Source organism: Passer domesticus, chromosome 4 (genome assembly GCF_036417665.1).
Source record: "Passer domesticus isolate bPasDom1 chromosome 4, bPasDom1.hap1, whole genome shotgun sequence".
NCBI lineage: Eukaryota > Metazoa > Chordata > Aves > Passeriformes > Passeridae > Passer > Passer domesticus.
In genome coordinates, this window is record NC_087477.1 from 75,128,400 (window position 1) to 75,155,323 (window position 26,924).

General features: G+C 37.1%; 1 protein-coding gene across 3 annotated transcripts in view; it reads right to left on the bottom strand.

The window, feature by feature from the left end:
• FAM193A (family with sequence similarity 193 member A) overlaps positions 1 to 26,924 on the bottom strand; it is a 76,873-nt gene that overhangs the window by 18,849 nt on the left and 31,100 nt on the right. Inside the window, exons 2-14 of one of the 3 annotated variants that reach the window (XM_064418856.1) lie at positions 26,484 to 26,549; positions 23,600 to 23,845; positions 21,214 to 21,380; positions 20,800 to 20,967; positions 18,496 to 18,730; positions 15,349 to 15,473; positions 10,927 to 11,071; positions 6,082 to 6,159; positions 5,362 to 5,496; positions 4,410 to 4,522; positions 4,014 to 4,256; positions 1,949 to 2,102; positions 1,663 to 1,842 (exon numbers count right to left, since the gene is read on the bottom strand). In XM_064418856.1, coding sequence (XP_064274926.1) covers positions 1,663 to 1,842; positions 1,949 to 2,102; positions 4,014 to 4,256; positions 4,410 to 4,522; positions 5,362 to 5,496; positions 6,082 to 6,159; positions 10,927 to 11,071; positions 15,349 to 15,473; positions 18,496 to 18,730; positions 20,800 to 20,967; positions 21,214 to 21,380; positions 23,600 to 23,845; positions 26,484 to 26,549 — 2,055 coding nt within the window. Of the gene's footprint in view, positions 1 to 1,662; positions 1,843 to 1,948; positions 2,103 to 4,013; positions 4,257 to 4,409; positions 4,523 to 4,807; positions 4,889 to 5,361; positions 5,497 to 6,081; positions 6,160 to 10,926; positions 11,072 to 15,348; positions 15,474 to 18,495; positions 18,731 to 20,799; positions 20,968 to 21,213; positions 21,381 to 23,599; positions 23,846 to 26,483; positions 26,550 to 26,924 lie in introns of all 3 variants that reach the window. The other 2 variants (XM_064418859.1, XM_064418857.1) reach the window with 2 other exon arrangements.

Sequence of the window (26,924 nt, forward strand, 5' to 3'; positions counted from 1 at the left end):
CCAAGAATACTTCCTAATTTCTCCTTTTCCCACCAATGTGGCAGTTCACATTTTCCCAAAAATGTAACATTAAGATTAGCTTTTTAGAGAAGAACTGACAGGTGATGCTCTTTTTAAATATCTCTTCCTCTCAGAAACAAGTAACTCATCATTATCACTTAAAGGCATTACAGCCTTTAACACAAGGTGTATGTTAACAAATAACTGAGATTTCATAAACCAAATACAACAACTGAATTAATTTCATGTAAAAAGAAAACAAAAACCCAAAACACCTTTATAACAAAAAATCAGTACTATCCAGAAATCAACACTAATCTACTAAAAAATGAAAATGGAAAAAAATATTTCCAAAAAACTGAAGAGACTCAAAACCCAATTCTGACAAACTGGGTACTGAAAAGGAATCCCAGAGAAATAGAGGTACTGAGTAAATTAGTAAAACCAGCAAGTAATGCCAAAAAATCTCAAATTCACATGGCATGTACTAGTAAAATTGATGACTTAAATACAACACTACACTACTTAGCTCTGATTAGAAGATCAGACTAAACGAAGTCATTAAGAGTTCCTCAGAATCATTCTGAAAATACTCTTACTCCTCAAAGAAAAGAAAAAGGCTAAATCCATCTTTTTATCTTGTATTTCAGTTTGCTTCCCTAAGGCAAGCAGACTTATATAATCTAATTTGATTTTCCAGAACAAACACTGAATCTCTTCACCAGTTTCAAACTAGTCTGACAGAGGTCTTACCCCATGTCATTTTTATGGCATAGGTCAGCAATACATAGAATAAATCCTCGATGTACTTGCTGAAAGAAAATTAGTTTATACTCTTAATGCTTCCAGTGGAAGGCCTTAAAACATCCTAAGCAGAGGATAACAGCTGCTGGAAGATGATTATTGTCTAAGCCCTCAAAGGTGCACCAATATGGACTCTATCATGCAATAAGAAGAAATAAAAGAGAGTCTCTCTCAAAGCAGTGAGCCTGTGTTGTAGCTGCAGGGTAACTCAGACTGAAATCCTCATGGTTACAGAGACAAATCCATTGGAGCCTTTGGTTTAACAACTGAGCACCAAAGCAAACACTGCTACTTGCAGGGAAGATAACCCAGGCATGGTTCTTTAGGTGGTCTGATGATCTCACAGTAAGATGAAGAGCTTCATAATCTCAAACCATTAAAAACAAACAAACCAAACATCCCAAGATCCATGCTATTAAGTCATGCATTTAAATACACAGGGTTTACACAAGGAAAGGTAATCCTCAAATAGAATATGAAAGAATTATGTGTTAACTAAGTACTCATAACATCCATCCCCCACCCTAATTAACTTCAAATAATGTAACACTAATATTTAGCAAAGACCAGGTTGATCTTCCAAACAGAACTGCTTGTTAGTTTATGTTTCTCATTCATACAAGTAGAAATAAGCTTTTCCCCCTTTTCCTGAAGCAACTTTTAATGTAACTAACATATTTCAGGTTTTGACTAAAAGATTATTTGACATGACAATGTAACAATTAGTTATTTTAGGTGTTATACTTACCTACTGACAACTTAAAATATTAAGTTAAAAAATTAATTTATGATGTGTTGCCATTCAACAGCCACATTTCAGAAATTAATCTACTACAAGATGCTTTCAGATAACTGTACCTGCTGACTGGGGTAAGAAGGTGGTGGACTATCCATTTTTGTTTCATCTTTCCTTAATGCCCTTTTTCCTAGAGACATTTCCTCCTTTTGAGTCCCTGGTGGTTCACCACTGCTCTCCCCATCTGCTTCTTCATCATCTGCTTCTGAGGAACTGCTGCTAGTACTGCTCACCTGAGGAGACTGGACAACATTAACTCATTAACATGGGGACATTAATAAGAACAAGCATTTCTCCGGTGAGCACACCCAAAAACCAGAACAAACCAGGACACTGCAAGGGCTGTACCTCATCTTTCAATGCCATGTTCTCGCCGCCGCCGTTCAGCTCGCTGTGGATTCCGTTCATGTTGGCTACAACCTCTGCATCGTCGTAATTATTCAGTGGGTAGATATCAGCAAATTTTGCTGATAATGGTGCAACATCATCATCATCGCTACCACTGAGGGGAAAAGAGGCTTAGATAAATCCAGTGCTCAGTGTTAGTGAAAGCAGCTAGAATACCAAGATGAAATAAAGTTGAGGGCATCCCTTGTATAAATGTTCCAATTAGGAGTCAATGGATGGTCTTCCAAGTTTTTCAACTGAATTTACTTTTTCAAGCAAGTAAAATCAAGCAACCTGAAACATAATCCTACTTTATGTAGCAGTCAGATGTCTGAATGATAGACTTGATTGAAAATAAGATTCTCTACTGGTTTTGGGTAAAATATTTTTCAAACTGCTTTCTGACCAAGAATCTATGGAGTTAATAATTCCAGGATATTGATGAAAAAAGCCTTAAGCCAATGTCTTCCCTCATAGCAATTGCTAAGTGGAAAAACAACATAAAATTTGAGTTTTTTCACATGCTTAATTTCACACCAGTAAAAAAGGGAACACAGAACACATCACAGTAGCTCTTAAATTTCTCAATAGCCATTAGTTTGTAAACAACTCCATATTTGCATGCTTTTCAGAATCTGCTCTAAAATAGTTAGTGGAATTTTTTGCCTTGTAGATAGATAGTAAAAGCATGTGCACATTTAATTTCTCACTCCAGGCAAGCATTGCAAAGATTAGTTAGTTCACGTTGCTACAATAATCCAGAGCTCTTAAAAGAGCTCTTAAACTGTGCACTTTTATCTTGTTGCATTCCATGAAATACTGAGCCAAAATTTAATTACATGATGGCACCATTAGGCACATTTGAAATGTGCAATGAAGAAACAAAACACAGATAGTATGAGACATAAAATGGCACTTCCCCAAGGAGCAGTGGTATTTCCCTAAAAATAGGCTTCTTACAGTAAATAATATTTGGATTCAACTGAACTAGCTTCTGAAGAGACAAACTGAACAATTTTTGACATTTCAGCGCCAAAATTAGTGAGAGTTTATAGAAATGGCAAAGTACACATTTAAGAACACGTAGCTGTTTTCAGGTGCTCCCCAAATGGGTTCAGAAACTACAGCTCTGTAATGAAATACTAAACCATTGGTGGTAGTAGATAAATGCTTAGAGGAAATGGAACTCAGTGACTGACAGTCACCAGAAACATCCCACACGTCTGCACTGTCCTCATTCATCACAGTGTATGAGCAGGGAACACTGTGGCTAATTCCCATCACTGTACCTACAGCAGGTATTTCATTATTTCATTGTTCCCACCATGCAAGTAACTCAAGTCGGGTTTTTTAAGTATTTCTTTAGAATAGCACATAACAGAGGAGACTCCTGGTTAGCTGTATCCATACTGAGTACAAAAGCCAGCCCATCAAGCAGCTTTAACTTTTTGGAATTATGAAGGGTGGAAGTCCACCATTAGACTAATGTCTCAAATCTCATAAAGACTTTGATTGGAGTGTAAGAAATTGGGGAGCAGATACTTCTGATAAAGACAAAAAGTTTTGATACAAGCCATATTAACACAGGCTCAACAATCCAAAAATCCATATAATAAAGGCTTTTTTTGGAACTAAAGCAATTCATGTGAAATGACAATCCTTCGAAGAAAGATTTGCCAATTCCCTTGCTCATTTTAGGAAAATCTGACATTTGAAGACAATGCTCTAAAGTAGATCAATATCTGATGTCACTGTAATTGCAAAGCAGGAAAGCACACCCTACAGAAACTTCTAGCAGTACTGGTAATACAGTATCTTCAGAAATTTTCACAAATCTGACAGCATCTTTCAAAATATATGTATGTTTGCACAACATCCAGCTGGAGTTGTGGCCAGCTGAACACAGTACCATTATTAAATAATTTTCTGAGGCAAAACTAGCATTACATAATGATAGCCTGCCAATGTCATTTTCCTGTTTAAGCTCAATTCAGTATAAAAATTTAAAACAGAAAAAAGAACTTACAAAGTTGGTGCAGAACCATTATCTGCGAGGATGAGTCTGGGATGTTGCTGAATTGTGATAGGTGAGCTGGAACCAGATCCTGAACTTGCTGAAGACATGCTGGGTGGGCGGATCTCAGATAAATAATCCGGAGCAGAATCAATTTGTAGTGGTAACTGGTTAATGTGGATATCATCCGTTATGGGAGAATCCATGATGCCACATGTTAAAATGTGGGAAAGGCTGCAGTCATCACAAGTACATCTGTTCAAAAATTAAATTACAGATTTTCATGATCTTGTTTAACTACCATTTATTTAAAGTAACCACACTCTTTGTTCCAATAATACATTTCTTTTTATCTTGAACAGGAAAGTAAGGATTTATTATGATTTCATACTAAAAACATCAGCTCACCTTCTTCTATAATTACAGTTGGGACAGTCAGGCATGCTCAAACGTGATGACAGCATGTGTCTCATTGTGTCTGTGAAGTTGTTCTCCCCAGAGAGTGCTTTCTTGTTATTAAGCTGAAGTAAATGGTAAAAGCAGTGTTTTAGCAGTGCAAGTCCTTCCGTTACAAACTCAATGGCATACAATGACAAGTTGCATAATCAAAAAGGGTTCTTTGGGCAAAATAACTTAAAAGAAGAATAATTCAGAATAACTCCATGGAGGCGGTGCTTTGATCACAAAAAGGAAGTTCAAAGTTACAAATGACAAACATTTGGCATCAATACTCTTCAAATAAAGTCTGTCTCTACTATGAAATAGGAAAGTGGACAAGTCCATCTCCTTGAGTCGTTCATACGTACATCTTGCACTGTATTTCCTCTGATGCATTCTGAACTTGAGCAGTTTGTGTCTTGTTTCATGATATGCACAAAAGGACACGGCTGACAAATGGAGAAAGCAAACTGACCCTTAACTTGCAAATCAAAAAAGTTTAGGATTAATTTGGTAGCTACAATGGTATGGAGTAGCTGCCCAAAATGGGACTTAGTTGCATTAGTGGAAAAATACAATCCAAATAATCTCCACCTGGCAGAGGCCTAATCCTAAAAGCACCTAATTTCATTAGATACCTACAAGCCTCAGGTTAAACAAGATGTCCCTAAGCTCCCACTTCTATAGATGCCCAGACCTGATCCTTACCTAAGCAGCCACGGTCTTACAGCTCACTTAAGGCCAATTAGAATCAAGGAAAAAGAGGATTCTTCCTCAAGTCCTCTGAGGAGACCTGTATACCAGATGTTCTGAATACATGGTTAACACAGGCTTATGTTCCTTATAGGAAAAAGTACTTACTGCTGACTGCTTTGAGACATTGCCAATTTAAGCTTAAGTTTATTAAAATGTACTATCATACTCTCTCTGGCTCATGACTAGCGTTTCTTTCTGCACACTGGCACAGGAAGGGAGAGGTTCTCCATCCAGAGGTGATTCTATCCGAAGCCCACTGTACTCTTATGGAAAGCATGATGCACACTTGAACACTTCTAGGCTGCAGAAGAGAGTACTGAGTCTTAAACAGCAGTTTTATAATAAAGTAGAAACTTCTCCTGGCCCCTCTCTGGTTACAGCTTAAAAAATAAGAACACAGTTCTGCTCAGCCCTTTCCCCAAAAAAGAACTGCAGGAGCTATCTCTGGAGTCTCAACAGGTGGAACCACCTGGCCTGACACTGAGGCTCATACTCCTGCACACACAGAGGCATTTGTTGAACTCTTGGGACACAATATTCCCTACCATGTACATCAGGACAGCTCCACACTCAATGTATTGGCTGTTTTGGATCCCACTCTAAGGCAACAAAAATTCCCCTTTTTTTTGTACGAAGATTTTAAACACCTGGCATTCAGTCCTAAGACTATATAGTGTTTATGTTTTACCTCGTAGTAACTGAGATTACAGACTTTTACCTGCTCTTCTTGGATCTCACTTCTCTGTATTTCAGCTGATAAAATTCCATGCCTGGCATAGTCACAGAATTAGATTGCACAGAACCAGTATAACATACTACACTCAGGTTTACAAATACATGTGCAGCATTAGTATAACTTTAAAAGGGTATGAAAAAAAAATCCTACCTGCTCTTCAATAAAACGCCTCTGTTTAAAAAATTCCCAGTCTTCCTTTAGCATGCGTTGTTTTGTTTTCATTGCCATCTAAAACAGAATTTGAGGAAAACTCATTGATTTAACAATAGAAAACCTACTTTGTTGTCAACTGGCCTGTTTCATTAAACCTAGCTTATCTATACTACTCTGCAAGTACTTACACACGTAGTCAATATGAAATGTGTTTTATTTGCTAATAATTTCAGTCACTTAAACAAAAGATTTTATATTTATTTACATGATTTTTCATTTGTATTTTCCACTGATTTTTCCACTGTTACTCCTTATGTTAATATTTCTTTTCATTAAATAGTTTAATAATATTTTTTAATAAACAGTGATTGCTATTAAATACGCAACATCTCAGATTCACTACAATCCATTAAAATCTAGAGATACTGGACTTACAGCAAGGCCCCAATGCAGGCTCAAGTGTAAACCCTGAAGTACCACATGTGGAACTAATCAGCCAAAGAGTCAAAAGAGTCAAAAGTAGTGACCTAGACTAACACTATTTATTCATCGAAGTTTTTCATGCCACTTGATTTAATGCTGGAAAAATACTTTATAATTGCTTGTCTCTCAAATCATATCAACATTAATGAAAATAAGAGTCCAAAACTTTTCTACACAAATAATATTTTTCCGATTTAGTAAACAAATTGATTCTGAGGGAACACAAAAGCTTTTGTGAACTCTTAACACAACAAAACGCAAGAACAAAACTCCTCCTGTCATACCTTACAAGATTTTAACAGCATTACTTCATCAGTGAGGAAAAATAACTACCTGGGTTATCTTTTACAGATTTTTTTTTAAATTTACCTAAATAATAATAATCATCATCATTATAATCTTATGATGAATAAGACCTTATAGAATATAACAGATTGCTTCATAAAATAGGTTAGTGAGCCAAAGACCACTAGGTTACACCATTAGCAACATTCTTTTTATCTTCAAAAGCATGCCTCCAGAAATTTATACTCGATAAAAAGTTTAAAGTACCACTACTAAGCTAAGTACATTATTGCTATTATCATTATTTCATTTAGGAAAATGAAATTTTAAGCTAGGGATCTGAAGCAGTATTATGTGGAAAAAATTTGCCTAATTTCTGAAACGATCAGCATCATACTTTAATTACTACTGTGGATATGGATTTCCCTTGCTCCAGTGAGATAACGCTAACACGACAAAATAAATGTACCATGTCCATGTGTGTTTATAAAAAATAAGAAATAATGGCACCCATTAAATATTCTTAAATCACTCATGCAATTTCTTAGACACACTAAAAAGCTACTGCAGAGCCTGTGGCAAACAACATCAGAAATTTCATCCTGGATTCACTATCAGCTCCTGAGAACCCTTGAGCTATATTTAAGGCCAGCAGCTCTCACTGGTTTGGGTGCCCTGACACCTGAACCCTTATCATCAAAGTCAGCCACCTGCATTCACTACACTTTGGAAGAGAAGACTTTTAATGCCAGAGAACGACATTTAAAACAGCCAGTGCATTAACTGGGAGCTGCCTACTCAAGCCTGCCAAGAAACTGCCACAGCAAACAGCACAGGGTAAGGCCTGGTACCTGAGCATTAATGGGAACAGGAGCTGACACTCAAGTTTTCCTACTTCCACCTTTGCAGCCTTGCCAATGCTCCATGTCTACAAGTATCTCAAGTTATTGATTCCATAAATAATAGAAACCCACTTCTTTCCCTCCTTTCTTTTCCCCAGCGAATATTTATTTCACCAGAGCAAAGCAGCTGCAATACAAACCACATGAATTATGCCCAAGAACTCTGCTAGGGTGTGAGATAAATTCAAATGCCATCAGAAGAAAAAATTTACACTTCAGTCTTGTACATCTGGACTGCATATGTTATTAACACTGCCCAATGGAGAAGAGAGGGGGGGTCACTACCACCCTCTTCCTTCCTCCCTCCCTCCCTGTTTATTTGAGGCTAAGAAGTATTTGAGCTCTATCAGACAAGCAAGACAGACAGGTGAACAAGTATTCTTCCATTCCGAAATGGATTTAATCAAGAAACGAAGCCAGCAGCCTGGTCAGAACAGAAACATAACATTAAATCATCTGAGAAAACTGTAACATCCACAGATATATCACAGGATGCTTGTTTCTTACAAATTTTAAAGTCTGCACCAACTGTAAATCACACATTTGATCTTCCCAAATTTCATGTGTGACTATTTTCCTGGACTATTTCACAGGAAATAGCAAAAATAATTCCTCCTATCACAAACTCTCAGCACACAAAAATAATGATGACTTCAATGATCTCCACTGCCACCATAAAGACAAAAACCAATTTATGCCTGTATTATTTTGTCTATTAAGTTGACCACAACTTGAAAAAAAATAAAAATCGCACATTAATATGGAGAGACAAACAAGAAGCTCTGCCTCAGCAAAAGCATTTCAGTTAAAAAAATAAAACAATAAAAATAGGAAACGAAAAAAGAAATTCTTTGGAACGAAGCACATAAAACTGGGTTATTTCAACAATTACAACAATAACCCAGGACCTCCTAGGTAAATGTAGTGTAAGTTAGGTAAGGAAATCAGGATCTGGATATACAAACTACATACACTGAAAACTCTCCTTTACTCAGGATGCTCCAAAGATTTTTCTCAGATTTAACATATGATTAATACAAGCACTGATACAGATGATGCCTCATTCTAAACTTTATCACAGCATACACACATGGCCCACCAGTGAATTAAGTTATGTCTGTGCATGACACAGCTACCTTACACAGCCTTAAACAATTAATATTTGTATTGCTTGCAAGAGCTACTCTCTTTTTTTTTGCCAACAAGTAACATAACATACTCTAGTGGAGGGTCCATCAATTATCTTTGCTAATGGGCAGCTACAGTTCCACAATATATAAGTGAGAACCAATCTTAAATGTCTTTTCCTTCTTAACTTTTCAAACACTACCCAGAAAACCACGTAATTTTGTTGAGCCAAGAAGCAAGCAACTAATGAACATGCATTCACTATTAAATGAATGATCCACAGTTTCTATAGCAGGTGGGCTTTCTGATTTCTACCTTGTTGACAAAAATGTCACTGCAAATTCAGGTATAATGGTTATACTGAATAATGTATTTTTGATCAAGAGAGTATCATAGGTTATCACCAACAAAGGGTTTAAGGCATGACTGTGAAAATGCTTTTTCCTACAAATAAATACCAATATAAATAGAACTATTTCTTTAAAATTTGAGGTTTTAAGTTTTACAGTTGTTTCCCCTACACACCCCTGCCATTGCTGCAGGTACTTTTGGTCATCAGGAAATAAGTCATCACATTAAATTCCCCAACTGGGAGAAGAGTGCCTGTCTGCAAAGGACACAGGCTTCACTGAGCAAATTTAAAAAGTGCTACAAGACAGGACTTGTGGCAGCTGCATGGTCACTTGATAAAAATAAATACAGAAAAGTCAGTTAAGAGCTGATTATCAAGTGGTGCAGAACAACCAGTCAGAAACCAAATATGAACGTGACTCTACAGAAAAGCCACTTAAAAAAAATAGCTGAATGATGGCAGTGAAGTGGGCTCCTTTCTTACTAGAGAGGCAATATCAGACAGCCATGACACCCTGACAGCATGGGAACAATGACTTCTAATAGCATAAAATGTGAGATGATGACATTTTACTGAGCTGCAATCACATATTTTGGTGCGCAAAATCAGCCAGACCAAGAGAAAACTTTTTAACTCAAAGCTCACAGATGCAGTCCCCAAATATAGAGTGAACTCTAAAAATAAAATTAGTTATATCCTGTCTCCATCGTTAAGGCACTGGAATTAATGGTAAAAGTTCACTTAAATCTTCAACACAGGGAACAACTTCTGAAGGACATTTACAGAGTACCATTAAGACTAAAGGAGGTTGGTCATCTATGGAAGCAACATAGTATTACTGAATCTCAAATTAGTTCTCCACATTCCTACTGCTAATAGAACTTCAAAATAGGAGATTTCTATAGAATTCTCTATCTTCAGTTGTATTTCCAAGACATTTTTTCTTCTAGAACACTTCAGATTGAACTAAGCAGATATAGACTCTTTTCCTGAGGTTTTTTTTAAAAAATTAATTTTTTTGAGCATGAGGCAAAAGCCACAGGAGAAATTTCTGAAGTGTATGAACAACCACTTGCAAAATAAACAGCTATTTTTCTGAAAATTAAGCTCTCAGCAACGTAGGAGTCAGCACAATAACATGGTTATTCTCTGAAATGTAGGACAAGTTCAGAAGAATAAGCTATCAGATCGTATACTTGAATAAAGGATTGCTTCAGAGGTCTCAAATATTTATGCATTGAGACAAACTGCAGTTTCCATTTTGACAACTGTACAATGATCATCATCACACTACAAAACATGCCATAATTTTTTAAATTTACCTCTTCCTCTGGATTTCATTTAGTGCACTTATTATTTTGAAAGCTTAGGGGGTTTTGTGGAACAGGTTATTTTTATTTCCTGTGGTTCATTTCCTGGCTAACATAGTTATAAAATATTCAAAGACCATCTCTAAACAAGAACACAACAATCTGCTTCAACAATTTGAATCTGTCATTGCAAAATCACCACTAAGTATTTTAATTTCATGCTTTTCTATTGTGAATGACTAACATGAATGGAAGAAGTTACATTTTGTTGCTTCAAAGTCCTGGATAAAAATACCCAAGAAATTATTCTTCACTGAAGGCACAATCCTGCATGGGCTGCTCCCTACATAATCAGTCTTGAGACTGTCTGCATGGCTCTTACCTGTTCATCAACATAATCATCTATTCTTTTCTGGCATTCAAGCCATGCTTCAGCAACTTGGCCCATTTCCTGTTCCAGCTGATGATACCTTTGTAGCAAGGTACTGTACATATCTTCACTACAGGAATCGTGTGTTGTTCCAAGCCTAAAAGTTCAAACAGCACTTGTTACAGAAGAGACATTTCACTGAAGAATCACACCTTTAAGATCTGCCAGACAAAAAGAATGTTGTGCAAATGTGATTATTGACACACCTAGGCCCACAGAGCTGCTTGTATCCCAAAAACTGAGTATTTTTAGTAGTTTTTCAAAAAATATCCAAACCCTGCTTATTCCAATCTTCTGTAACCAACAACAGCAAGAATGTGGGAAGTGCCACATCGCTAGAGCCTCTTTCCCATGAGCAACCAGATGACAAACCTATTTGTTCAAATTTGGTTGCTTGATATATTTATCCTTCCAAATTCTATGGGCTAAATATACATGTTGACTATCCACTGCAGAGCTACATAATGAAAATAAAGTCAGAAGATTGTTAGGCAGACGTCTCATGACCAGTGCTAAAAAGAATACTAGACGAGTTGGAGTTCCAGGTGGGAAATGTGCTGTAGAATGAGGCAAGTGAGATACATGCAGTTATCTACTATCACTTGAGCAGCATGGAATTCAAAACATGGTTATGCCAGTCACTGCTGACTGTGCCTGTGAGGAGCCCCAGAAACAGGAGACAGACAGACTTACCTCCCTTCCTACTGCTGCATCTTTGTACAGCATAATGCTTCTTCAGCAAATAAGCCAACTCCCAATACAGTGACTTGACAAATAATAAAAGACAAAATTCTACTCAATAACATGTGTTTAAACCACACTGAATTGTAATGACCTGTCAAGTGACACAAATAAACTGAAGCTTTGCAACGTTTTTCTACTCAGTAATTAAGGAGAAGCTGTGTGAGAATTAATTAGTCACAGCGGTTGTGTAGCAATCAAAGCCAGTACAAAAAAACCCCAACATTGAAGCATCATAAAATGTGATATTTAAGCCCAGTTCCAGCATTTCAGGAAGGTAATAGATTTTCACTGCAATTGGATGGCAACCCAACCTCAGAACCACATAGTCCTGCCTGTCACCTGGCAGAGAACTATCCCCTTAACTGGGCAATTCAGCATAATGAAGAGCTGAGCAAACAGACAACTCAGTAAGCACCAAGTTACAGCTGATAGTGCGAATTTGCCAATAAATTCAAATTTGTTTTGTTGTTTTTGCCCAGAACCTGCAACACAACCACTTAAGAAGGGTGCACAAGCAACTCTGCACATTAAAACTTGGGATACCTCTGGGTGGAAGAGTACAAAAAGAAGTTCCAAGGAATACAGTGCCTTCATGATACAACACTTACTATTAGTGCAAACACTGCCAACTCCTGTTACTAGACCACATCTTACTACTTTTTTTGGAACCTCTATTTCTAGTATTATGTAATTATGTGACAATCAAATCCCTACTATATAAAAATCAGTAATTTGTTCTCATAACTGCTCCTGACTAGTACTATTTTTTCAGACAGTAGCAGCACACAAAATACTTTTTAAAATATGCTCAAGTTAGAAGAAAAAGAAGTCAATTTAAAAAAATTTGTACTAGCAAGGCATCAGCATTTACACTTTAATTTTTTATCGTAACTGAGTAAAGGTAACGTGATCCTAGTAAATACACTTTCACCCCCCAAGGCAAGTATAAAGTAACAATTTAGTTAACATTTCAGCCCTCTAAACAGAGGTGGAGTGTGCTCCTCGACTGCAGTAAAAGCAAAGGAAATAAAAAGGGTAACACTTACATAAAATTTAACAAGAATTGCTCTCTTTAAAGTAACTGAGACTTCCAAGCCATACCTGTTCACAAACTGTACACCTACATATCTTGATCAGGAACACAATTTTTTGGGACAATGGCATTTAACCAAAGCTCTGCAAATATTCTCACCACTGTCCCATCGCATGCTGGAAAAGCAAAGGGGACAGAGAAGTCCCAAGTATTGGTCACTTCATTGGCCACCACATCCCAATAAAGCAGTGTGGTGAATTCAGAAGACATGTCAGAGGCTGCACGTAATCAGAAGCATCTTAACCCAACCAATATTATTTAACCTCTACGAAACTCTTGATATTGACACCTTCATCAGGAAGTACTACCCACTTATTTTTGAAAGAACTGGATTTCCTCAACACTCATTATGAAAATATATCCTTACAAGATGCTATGCCTGACCTGGAAGCCCTGCTGACTAATTAACTCTTCCTGAGCCATGGACAGCCCTTAGAACTGGTCTGCAGACTGTGCAGATGAGCTGCCTCCTAAACAAGCCACAGATGCTGACTGTGTAGCCAAACAAGATAAAACACATGAAGACCCTGGTAGTTTACCCCAGCAGATGTCCCCTGTCAGCTGTGGAATACTGACACAGCTGGTCTTGTATCAGATAAGCAAACTCCATCCCCACAAAGCTGCTGTTTAAACTTCCCTATGCAAAAACCTTTTCTAGTCTGACATCTGATAAGCAACCTTGGAACTAACCACAGAACACCAACTACATATTTTGAAAAAGCCAGAGGTATACAAAAAATTTAGTGATTTAAGCAAAGGATGAAAGAAAGGATGAACACCCAAAATCTAAGCAAAGCTGAGAGGTCAAAATGCCATTTCACATTTCTCTTCAGGAAGAGAAAATAATGAGGCCAATGCTCTTTGTAAAAAAACTCTGACAATAATTCATCTGCTGCACATAAGTGAATCTCTGTTCACCAAATGTCCAGAGGACTAGGCTGATCCCTGATTTTCCATGTGAGGCTACTGTGATAGAGCATTTCTCCACTAATTTCCAATGGAAGGCAGAAACATATCCTTCCCAGAGAAATCTAATTCTGCCACTTCAACACACAGAGAAGTCAATAATAAAATCCTGAGAGACCAGGAACACAAAGAAAATCTATTATTATCAAAGAAAACAAGACATACACTAAATAACCTAGAAATAGGAAGCTTGTGCTGAACTTTTCCTGTCAAAAAATGATTCATGTCAACCAAACTAGGCAAAACCGTAAGTTCAAGGGTGTTTCACATAAACTACCTAGAAAAAACAAATGCACTGGCAAAGAAAGTCCTGCAGGAAGAGATTCTGATTTAATCATCTTTGTAAGCTTTGAAGATAGCTGTCAGCACATTGACAGCAGAAACACAACTTCTGACTTAAATTCAGTTGCTCTGACTTCAACTGCACTAGCACAAAACAAGTTCAGGAAACAAAAAATGCTTCTGTTAAGAAATAACCATAAAGCTCACTAAGACCATTCTCAGCTCTGCAGATAAAGGCAATATAAATATTTTCATACAGTCAGCATTGCTGGAGTTAAGAGATACAGAGATGGCTTGTCAAAAAGCATGGACATGATGAAGGATAGTCACAGAAAAAGAAGCCACAGATCACTGGAAAAATACACAATGTACATGCTGTTGAACACAGCAACAAAATCAGCTGTTGGGACAGGAGGAGAAAGGCTTTCAGTATCAACCCAGTTTCATCTAAACAAATCAGGTAAGTTATGAGGGACCTTAGACTTCTTGCTGAGTGTGGCAACAATTCAACTTGTTTGTCTCTTTTTTTCCCTTCTAGGATCTACTAGCAAAAGGAGGACTCAAAAGAAATTTTTTTATTCACTGTGCACAACATGTCTTGTATTAGTCAAACTGCTCCAGTACCATGGAAAATTACCCAAGACAATACCTTTAAACTAGGTGTACACAGATCAAAAATGTGTCTTCATCACAAACAAGACTGAGAAGTCAACATGAATCACCCATTACTGTACGTTAAAAATGTTCAGACTTAGGGTAAAGAAAATTTCTATCAATACCTCTTCCTTAGAAAGCCCAATCACTTTGGCAGTACACAAATTACAAGCAGAGCAACCCTACTAAGAAAACAGACAATTTAATGCCTCGGGAACTTTAAAGGTATGAGACCTACAAGCACACAGCAAGGGGGTTTCTCAGGTGAAAAGATGCTTAAAACTCCAAATTCAGTTCTGTGCACTATGGGAAGTAGTAAGTAATGAAGTTTTAATTTTCTTGTAGAGCTGTAGAAACAGCAGCAATGCCTGATAACAGTACTATTCACTCATACCATCAATATTTACACAGGATGCTGTCATTTTACTGGGTAACCTACAACTAAGCAAATTAGGGTTTAATTCTTCTGACAAGCAAGTTACGACAGCAGCCTGCTCAATCAACAACATTTTCAAGAGAAATCCACAAAGATTATTACCAACTGAATTGTAGCAGCATAGTTTTTTTTAATGCTGTGGTTGCAAATATGGGTTTTCATCTCTGCTTGAAACCACAAAACAGAAGTTAAACTCTACCTTAGCTGTGACACCAGCGTTGGCAAGCTATTCTGCAGGAGTGGCTCAGAAAAAACCAAATTTTCAAACAGATGCTTGTTGTGCAATTCCCACGTCACCTGAAATTTCTTCAAATGTTCATTTTCCTATAATGATAAAACCAGAAATAAACCAGAGTTAAGGAAAAAAACCCAAAATTTTGTAGAAGGCAAGAATTTTTTTAAAATTTCCAACCTACAGGCTTTATGAACCAGCTCAGATCTTATGCAGTTTTAAAACCCAAACCCTCAGAAATGAAGCAATTTTTAATTACTTAAATAACCATAGCATCATTCCTTCTAAATTGTCGTGAATTTAAGAAAAAAAAAATCAAAAAAACCAGTCTACATTATTCAAAACTGACATAAAATCAAATTAACAGTTCTCAACTACAGCTTAAAGAATGAAGTTCTCTAAACAGACAAGACCAACAGCTTACTCCTCTAGTAAGCAGAACATTTTTGTATTTGATATTATTTAACACATAATTGTATGTAATTTCAAGAGCTAAACCTTAAAACTACTATCATTACAACACAAGAATTCAAAACACGTATAATACACTTTTTAAGGCAGCAAGTTTTCTTACATAAAGCCAGCAGTAGGCAGGTTTTCTATACCAGGACTCGACCACACAGCAGAATTAAATGCAAGTATTCTGGCTCTCAGATCAGCAAGTGGGCCTTAAGTACCACAACCCCAAGGACATAGAAATACCATTATAGTCTGTAATTTTAAAGTTTGTTTAATAACAGTGGGTTAAAAAGTAAACCAACAAAACATATTTCTATCATACCTGAAGACAAGACTCAGCATTAAAAAAAAATCAATTAAGTTTGAAGTATTATTATTAAGAAGGGTGTGTGGCGGGGTTTTTTGAGTTCCACAAGACACATGTACTTTTTCATTTTGAGTATTATGTCTTCAAAATATTTTAAATTTCTATAAAATGTTAATAATTTCTCAAGGTTCACTGAGGTTGATTTCTTAAGGAATTTCCATATTATGCTGCGAACCAAACAATCAACACTTATCTACAAACTCTTGTGTACCAGTTTGTGCAAATTATGGTATTTCTCACAAAGAAGCATCAGGAAAGTTTCCTTCTCTAGTCTGTATGCTGTGTACTTGAGGGCCCTTCAGTACTGACCAGAGTCTTCAATTGCTGTCAGTATAAACTGTCATTCCCTGCACTGGTGGGGCACAAAGCTTTAGTTTCTGCTGTTGAAGTCAGATGGATTCCTTTGAAAGGCAGGACAACTATTCATAATTTGACTGAGAAATCAGTTTCTCACAGGTGGAGGTTCCAGTACACTACATGCACAGCTTTCATCCTCAAAAGGAAGGCAGCACTAAGTTTAGAAATCTTGGCTGCCTGTTATGTATTTTAGCTGAAAAGATTCCTTCTTCCATAGTGTACTGGTATCTTGAGAGGAAACATCCATGCATACTGAAAAAACTAGCGACCCTACTACCTGTACTGCAAGCTGTGACATACTAATCAATTTAACAAAAAGGTTATTTAATAAATCTAGGAAATGCATGACAAGAGAGTATCCTACATTCTCACATTTCAGTTTCTCAAGGTCACAGCTTAGTAGAAAGATGTTCTCAGTACTGACTGGGCTGTAGAAGGAAAAAGACAAGAAAAATCTGGCATATTTTGTGTTCTCTTATGCTTCATTCTTTAAAATAAGGGAATAATTTTATTTTACTTTTAGTTTTGTCAGGAAAGGGGTTGACTATGGAGTTCAAGCATCTTCTGTTTTCTCATGGCTGTTATTTCAATCTCCCATACCTACTCATTTTCATAACTACTAGTTCACAGTAATTGCCAGGGAAAAGGTACACAGTGGTTATTTTCTGATCAGCTGTGTAATTCTGGCATTAATGGGTGCATTATTGGCAGATCCACTTTGAGAAAGCTGAGGTGCACTGCAAACCATTTGCTTTACAGCTGAACAAGCTGCAATGCAAACCAACCTCAAGAGCAACCTTCTCTCAAGCACCTTATTAGAAACTTAGTGACTGTTAAAAGCAGCCAATAAACAGGAGATGGGAGTGACCTCATGTCTGTACCTAAGTGATAAAGCTGGGAAAGATAATAGAGACAACAGCAAATACAGACCATAGACAACAAAAAGCTCCCATCAGATATGCTCAAGTTTCTTAGAAGAAACATCTTCCTGCTTTGCCAATTTAATTTTCTTGACAGCCCTACCTCATTAATGAAACTGTGCTTCCTCTCCACTTTATATCCTTGGCCATGATAGTGTATGTCCCATCTACTTTTACCTCTCATTACCCATCCAGCACTTTCACCTAACTGGCAATAAAATCCAAATTCCCCATTTTTACCGCCTTTTTTTTTTTTGTCCTTGCACAAAGCTTACAGAAGAAAAAGGACGGGCAGGATGCCGACATTAACAAAGGATGCACAAGAAAGGATTAATAACAAAACAGGATTAATAACTCTCTAAGACCTTAAACATACAGAATCACAGAATCTGTTTATGGTATTACTCACCCAATGGACAGTGACTCAAGAAGAAATTTTTAAAGCTACTGCCTATGTTATACCCAAAAATGTAATCCCAAGTCTAACATCCCCATCAGCGGGCAAAAAAAGCATTAAAGGTAGAACCTTAGAAATAATAAATTACATTGCAGATTAAGTCTGAGGCAACATAATCTCTTCAAGTAGCCATCCTAAATTGTGAATGAAAAGTTGAACATGGAAACAATTTAAGTTAGTGCTACACACAGAAGTTGGTGTCACTTAATCATGGTTGTGAAGAGACCATTAAAGATTATCAGAGAAGTGTTTTCCACATCAGGATATCTAGTACTTCGTAAATCAGCTTAAAGATTTGTTTCAGAGCAAGTGCCATAAACGCATCCCACCTTTTCCTTTGTGAACAAAAAAATTTAATCAAGCCACTATAGACATGCCTACTCTACACTTCTGAATATCTAACTGCATTTTCAGAATCTCCCTGTCTCTAATGACAAACACAGAAAGAACGTTACAATTTACAACCACAGAGGACACCTGAAAGAGCCCAGAAATAACTCTGCCAGCATTAGCCCTGGCAAGCAGGAGCACAAAGGCTGTTTTTTCAGTCTTACCAGAGTAACTAGGAAGGCGCTGATTGTACAGGCTGCCTGGCAGAGTGCACTGTACTCTTCAAGCAGGAGTGAGATGAACTGCTGTGCCTGGGGTGGCCCTTCTGTCGCTAATGTTGATGCAACCTTAGAGCCCAGGGACAAGTGTCTGAGCAGACGAACCTTCATTTCCAGCACGTACTCCCTAGCTTGCTGCTCCAACCGCTGGTAAAGCTGGTATGGATCTCTTTCACAAAGCCTTGATTTTTACAATATTTGTGACAGAAAAGAAAAAAAAAAAGACAGCATGTAATCAACAGTTTTCATTTTCCTAGGAGTATTTACCAGTTATCATTATCCTCACCAAAAATAACCTCAGTGGATCAGGTTTGGAGAACTACCTTAAATCTCAGAGAACACAGTCCAGTCCCCTACTTCTACACATACGGACTGAGCTCCTGTGTACCGTAAGGAATAGGATGCCTGCACATCTGAGGAGTAAAATTACTTAGGATTTAGAATTTCACTTCAACTTGTGAGCACAAAATCTTAACTCCATTTGCATCTAACCCTGCAGGCACCCAGACTCTTCAGATAAGCTTCTTCACAATCTCTCCATGTTGTTCTTAACATGTGACAAATTAGTGCCTACAGAAGAAAATTAACATGATGGCTGCTTTGAACCACTTGAAATAATTCAATTTCACTCTAAATTTCTGTGCATGGAGTTTAAGCATGCACAGAATGCTTTGGGTTTTTTTACAGCACAGGGAGGTGGGAAGAAATGAATGGGGTAAGTACTTAAGAGTTAGATGAATAGAAATCTGCAGCTATCTAATCCATGCTTTTCCCTCACCACTCACAAAACAGTTCTATCATACTGCCATCAAGTATTCCAACATACAATAGGAACATTACTTGGCACCACTACTTATTCCAACAAAGACGACCAGACACTCCATTTTTCGCCAGCTGTGTCTAACAAGAGCCAAGCATGGAAGTGGGAATTTCTGCCTTTTTAACAGAGTTACTCAGCCACAGCATGGTCTTCTGCATGCTACCTAAATGGAAGATTTTTTTTAAAATGCATTCAATACCTACATTGACTAGCTTTGTAAAAAAGTTCTGCATGATATGAGCATTACAGACTGGACACACTGGTGCCTGCCCAAACCGTATTTTTTTTTTATTTTTCACTTTATTTTTTGCTTGAGTTTCTTATGGTCTATAATCTAACTGGCATTTAGAGTTTCCTTCTTTGAAATCCTATTTCTGACTTTGTATTGTAATAATCTCTCTCAAAAGTGAAAAACAGTTTTGAGTAATGAAAGCTATTGAGTATGTAAGAAAGTTACACAGTATTATGTTCTGATTTCCAAAATTTTTCCATTAAGGAGATGCATAACATCAATAACCACTTTAGCTGTGATTCAGTTTTAATTACTAACACACTATGCAACACTTAAACATCTTTGATTTCCAAGCCTATATTGCATGTTTTGATCACTTGAATAAACGAAGTGTGACTAATAGGGAGGGACATTATATTGCTTTGCTTGTACACAACTCACATATGAAACCAAACAGTTTTTATATAAACAAAGTGCAATATGTTTATTTAATTACCTGCTGAAGCCAGCTCAGGGGTGCAGTCATATTAAGAGCAGTGCTAGATGAATTTCTCTTTCAAATGTGTCTTTACCTCACCAGAATTTAGGTTCAACTAGAAATTGCACATGAAAACTATAGCTGGTCAAACTGCTCAGATCTCAATACATTAAGCAGATATGGAACCAAGGAGAACAAAAACTCCTTGACCACACATGGAGCTAGAGAGAAACTGAAATGATCCTACTGGAGCCCTTCAGGGTTTGCCACACTATTCTTAAAAGCAGAAAACCCACCACTGAGGATCTCATTAACCCCATTTTCACTTCAACACCTTAAAAAGCTACAATTGTGATTTCTAAAATGAGAATGAAATTGGCATCTGCCTCATCTAGTTATCAGATTCTTTATTTTTATAATATTTCTTCCAGGTATTAGAATCACAGTAAGGTGCACAGACTAACTACTACTACTACTAACTCAGGCTAGTTCCACAAGGTAAGATTTTCACATGGGGCAATTCAAACTTAACACTGTCTTATGAATAAGGCCTTTTAAAGGATAACGTTCTGGGACCCTTTCATAATTATACATTTATATTCCTATTGCAAACAGCATATTAATTTAATAGCTTCCCGTGCATTCAAACTAGTATTGAAAAATCCTGAATGAAACAGAATAAATTAGAATTAATATAATTAATTATTTGAAGTAATATACCTATCCACCAGCTCTTTCATGCCTTCTTTATCTGGTACCAACGATTGGTCTTGGTCATCTGCCAGAGGGGTCCCAGCCTGACGATAAATACACCGGACCATGTACCTGACTTCAGACCAGTAATTCTGTAGCTGCTGAGGTTCACGTTCAGGCTCTGCTGAATTTTCTCTGCATTTAAAGACAAAAATAATTACCCTCTGTTTGTATGCATCACATAAGTGTATTGACTTCTACTATTCCAGAAAAAAAAAAAAGTACATCTGAAAATGCCTAGAATAAAGTATGAAACTGGGTAAATACTGGCATCCAGAAATTACTGTTTCAATACTTCAAGCACACACCTACAAACAAGCTACAACACTGCCAAAGTCTGGCTACAACCACTGTGCTGCTGAGGTTGAGTTCAGCTCTTACCTGCGTTCATTACAGGCCTCACAGTTGCATGCTATGTCTGAAGGAGAGGAATTGCTAAGATCTGCAGCAGGCACTGTCTGTGCACCAACAGTTATTCTTCCTCCTCCTACAGATTCCTGCTGTGATCCACTGTTTCCAAGAGGCATGTGCAAAAGGAAATCTTGGCTCTGAAAAAAAAATAACCCAGTTTGTGAGGTCTGAAATGTTATTAGGCAAATACTCAAGTGGCAACTCTTAGTGCTGCATATATTTTGGGAGGACAATCAGGCACAAAGAATTACTCTTTCAAAAGCCTAATAAATGCAAGAGATGAACAGAGACAACCAATGATACAAACAAAGCTTCATTTCTAATGACCAGAGTACACTGGCTATAATTATCACCTTTATGTACTTCAGCATAAACAATGAACTAAGTTAAAGGAAGGCTTGCATCATCCACACTTCATCATAAACCAACACTATCTCTTCAGTCTCTGTGTAACAGTATGTTTGGTTTCCGGAGTTTAACAATCCCTTCTAGTAAAAATGATAAAATCTCCTTGTTTGTAACAGCCAGACATAGTATTTCATAGCAATGGATGTCAGAAAGCTGCTGCCATTGGAGATGGATGCAATCTCCTGTGCAGTGCTGTTCAATTCCAGCAGATGACACAGACCACTTGCCCAAGACTGCTGCTATTTTGGTCTGCAGTTTCTCTCCCTTCTCTGTGCTCCAGCCCCAGCACATGCCATGCTTCTCTCCTGTGCCCTCCCAAGTCTGCCACCAGATTTCCTTTCCAGTCTGCCACCTCTCTCACATCAGTACTGTGACTGAAGGTGGTTTTTTTTGTGCCCCAAATCCTGGATCAGGATGCAGACATAGGTAAGAACAAGCCTGCATGCAGCTGCTACCAAGCAAGGTAATGAGAGCAGCAGCAACCTGAACACAGGAACATCTACAGCAAACCACCTGTATTCTGACTTGCAGTCACTCATAAAAAAAAACTTTTTAAGCTAATTTTGGCTTCTTTTTTTCCCAGCTGGCTTCTCTAACTTGACTAGCCACCTAATTCATATGGTTGCCTTTTTAAGTCAAGCTTTCAACCTTGGAAAATCTATGTGCTATCTGCTTTTAAAAATTACTATTTGAAAAGAAAACTGTTGCCAAATTAAAAAAAAACCAAGGTGAATTTTTCTTTACACTTGGAGTATCTGTAACTTAACAAAACATGTAGGAAGTAAATCCTGTCTTCCTTGCACATCTAGGACACTCATTTTCTTCACTAGTTCCTTAAACATGTCAAAAAATTTGACTCAACTGAACAATAATGTGCCTCGGTCTTGCTGTGCTTTGAACTCTCTAGGCTGTGTTTACCACTATACCACCACTATAATTTCTTTAGATGCAACCTGTTTTGATTAGTTTACCACCCTTGTTAATAGCAATATTATCTGGAAACACAAGTTGTATACAAGTGATATACTCTTAAATTTTCCTCACAAAAAAATCTTTAACCATACTTTTAACAGAAGCTTAACAACACCCTCCATACAATCTTTCTTCACAGTGATTTACTGAAATAAAAACCTGTATGTGCCTATGGGTGTGTGCACAGCCTGTTAGCTCTCTGCAAGGAGGTGTCAGCTGGAATCAACAGTACTTCCAATTATCCCAAGTATGTGACTTCCCAGGCAGTCATGAAGACTTGGTTCTGCAGTATAACACACTTTATTTCTAATGAGGCTTTGCTGGACCTGTCAATGAACTTTTAGTATCTTCCTGCAACACTAAGCACAGCTCTTACAGGAGGCTGATTCACAACTTGAAATATTAGCACCACATATTAAATTGGTACTTGCAGTGCTACCAAGACTAAGAAACTGTTACATTCATGCTATGCAAAGTTGTGTTTCTTTATTAAAAATACAGGAAAGAAAAGACAGCAAAACTCAGAAATCTGCAGGAAGGTGTCAGTGCAAGTGCAGTGACTCAAGAAGTCCACTGAAAGAACAAGGAAAATTTAGACAGTTTACTTCACAAAGAGAGGCAAACACAGTATGAGCAGACAGAATAGAAAAATGAGTAATCAGTAAGCTCATGTTGGTAAAAGTAGAAGAAATTGTATTTAAGTACAAAGCATAAGGACAAAGCTTGAGATCCAATTAATTAAAAGCAAAAACCTCAGTAAAACACAGATCCAAACCCTGCTCTACTTAAAACTACTCAACTCAGAACCAGAACTCCTCACTTTTGGAACAACTTCCCTCTTCAGTTTAAATAAAGCCAACTCACAATCACCTAAAATGCTTTTTAAACATTTACAGCTCCAGTGGTTCCAAAGCACAAAGTGACATGCAGGCCATAACTAAGCATCTTCTCAGTCTACTGAGGAACTTGAACTTACCACGAGAGACTGCTCTATTGTAGCGTGCCTCTCCTCCTTTTCCACTGTTCTTCGACAGTCTGGACACACCCACAGTGGCAGATGCAGCATATTGTTTGCTTTTGGAGATGTGGAAAGTGCTGTTTTGCTGGAATTCTTGATGCCGCTCTCTGAAAGCGAAGTATCTTTCCGTTCACTTCTACAAAGAAGACAATGCTCGCCAGTTGTATATGGTGCCCTTTGGCCCAAGCCAAAGGTAAATGGTGTCTACAAACAAAGGTTTTGATAGATAACTGGTTATTCACAGAATACACATCAGAAAAGATATTCTGATATTTGAAACTAACAACAAAACCCCCATAAAACAACACACATATTTTGCTAGTCATTATCAAATGGTAAATACTTGGAGTGTCTCAACAAACACAGCAGTCTGAATATCCATAAGGCAAACAATTCTGACTATTAATACATTCCCATTTAGAAAGAAATGTTTTCAAGGAGCATGGTCTACAGTCTTTCCCTCTAAAATATTTTGGCCTAGATGTAATAATCTAGCAAGTAAAATAAAAAAGGGATATTTACTTTTAGTGTCACCATTTACAGATAAAAAAGAAAAATATCTTTTCTTTGAAGCTCTGTGACACTTCCTTTTATAATACTACCTGAAACAAAGTCACATTAAGCTAAGCCTATTACAAAATAAAAGTTTAAATCAGTTTCAACAAAACAAATCAGCAGGGTCCTAAAATTCACTGTCAGCTATTGAATCAAGTAGACTTGGCAACTTACAAGGACAGAGATACTTCAAAACCCAAATTCTTTTCTAAGATGCTATAGTGCATGAAACTATGTCTCAGCCATGCAATGCTGATTCTTCACCAAGGCTGGAAGTCAAAAACAACTTAGGCAGCACAAGACAAAGAGAACCCAATTTTATGAGACACAAGAGATGATTGGAACAAAATATCATGTAATGGCAGAATCACAGATTTGCCCAGTTTTATTACAACTGCTAACTCTGTATGTAAGCATCAAAATAGTTTAATTCTTTCTCAAAGAAAAAGCAAACTCTAAGTAATTCAAGCACTGCTCTTAATACTGCTCCAATCTCAATATTAACAAAAAAAAAGTTTTCAAGATCTTGTAAGGCTGAACTGCACAGGTACAGGTGAATAGTTCTTTAGGGCAAAGGATCAGTTCAAGCTAAACTATAATTCACTGTCTTCTTGTCTTCACAGCAACAACAAACCAATTCTCTAGTGCTGACATCTAAAGAACAACAGCAGAGCATTACAAACACTGATTTTTGTGTTTTTCACATTTGTAAAACTGACAGACTCAGCAATATGGAAAGGAAAACTAAGAATTCTAGACATAAAAACCCAAAAGACAGACTGATTTCATCTCCACAAATATCTTCCTCTCTTTTAAAAGTTCATGAGAAATTTAACAGATTTATTAAGAACAGCTAACCTTTGCTCACTGCTGCTGCTTCTAGAATTTGTACCTAAGCACTAAGACAGGAAAAAGAACACAATCTCTCCAGGAGTCTATTGCAGGTTTTTAGAAAATCTTCTCATGTAGGAAGACTCCCTCTGCCAGCTGAAAGGCCAGGACTGGCCAACTCCTTATAGGCTCTACAAGCACCAACAGATCTCCCAAGTTAGACATTGCTCTTGGCTGACCTGCACTCAGCTGAAGATCTCATTCATGCCTAAAACCCCTGAGTGCAGAAGGCCATGGCTGCTTATCCCTTAGCCCTGAAAGTTTCTTTCTTAAATAATTTTTTTTTTAAAGACATGATCAAGTGAGTCCCTGTCGGAATGATGACATCTTCATAGCTATTTTGCAGACAAATCCTTATGAACATCATTTGCAGGACTTCTTCCAACAAGCAGGAAGAGGACAAAAATGTAAAAGCTCAGAAGCTAAGACAACCCGACACTTACTCTTTTGCAAAGGTAAAGGTCATGGCAAATACCCCTCAGCCACTCTGCAGGGACTTTCAGAAGCTAAGATGTGTGTGTGTAACTTAAACCTGCACCACAATCACTAAAAAACCACGGCAAACAATAGTCTTTGTTTTGGCCACACTCAGTGAAACCCTAACAATCTCCTCACTGGGCCTGTATTCACAAGAGATATGAATCTCAAATTAAAGCCTTTGGTTCTGAGAACACAATGCAAATCAAGAATCAAAACAGAAACTTCAACAAAATCTAAATCATAATCATCTCTGTTATGACTCTGTCCTACTAAAATGAAGCTATAAATTGCAGTTTCTTCTTTATTTAAAGCATGATGAATGCAGTGACTGTTCATGTGACCATTTCAACATGAGCAGTAAACTCTTGCTGGATTAGGAGAGCTTGCAATTAGGTCACATTTTTGTATGTCTCTTCAGTGTCATCAGAGCAAAGTACACATTTTTTGAAAAGCAGAATATTTTTCCACTAGTCAAGCTTCAAAAAATGTGGGATGCATCTCTGCAAGAAAATACCGAGGCTCACTTTGTCTCCGAAACATGTTCAGATGCAACATTCATAAATGAAAGCTGGAAGTAGGACAAGTTGGAACAGAAATAACTGCATCTCTGCTATGTATTTAGATTTATTTCCAAGAATAACTTTATTACCATAAAACTGCATAGATTTTTTTAACATCCAGGCCCAATTTCAAGCGTACTATAACAATAAAATTCGACTTAAAAAAAAAGATTCCACTGTTTTTTAAAGCTCAAATGGGAGATAACCAGAAACTGACTTCAATTAGCAACATCCCAATCTCACAAAGCATTCTTTTTGAAGAGTTTGATTTAGTACCTTTAATACTGCTTAATATCTTTTCCCATTAGTAAATAATTCTGCTTTTATACATACCCACAAAATTTGACTGCACATACCTGAGAAACACCTGTGAATTCTGATGCAACAGAACTGTCTGTAAACTGTGTACCATTTAGTGAAACCTGGAAAAATAACAACAGATTGATTACAATAGTTGAATTTATTGCTAAAAGAGCTCTATAAAAATTAAACAAAATCTTCCTCAGTATCTGAAGACTGATACAACAGCTTTTTAATCTGAATCATCGTTCAACTGCAGAGACAGAAATCTCCTTTTCTTTTGTAAAAAAGTTCTGCAAATGCAAAAGTTTGGATTTTCAACTTTTGCACTACAGCTGTTTCAGTAGCAACTCTGAGCTGAAAGAACTGATACAGGAAAACAGAAAAGTCATAAGCAAAACTACATTTTTCCTTCAGTATTTGATTGCTTGCATTTAGCTTTTGAACTTCTACTGTAAATCAAAACAATTAACAAAGATTCTTGCCTTTTGAAAGTT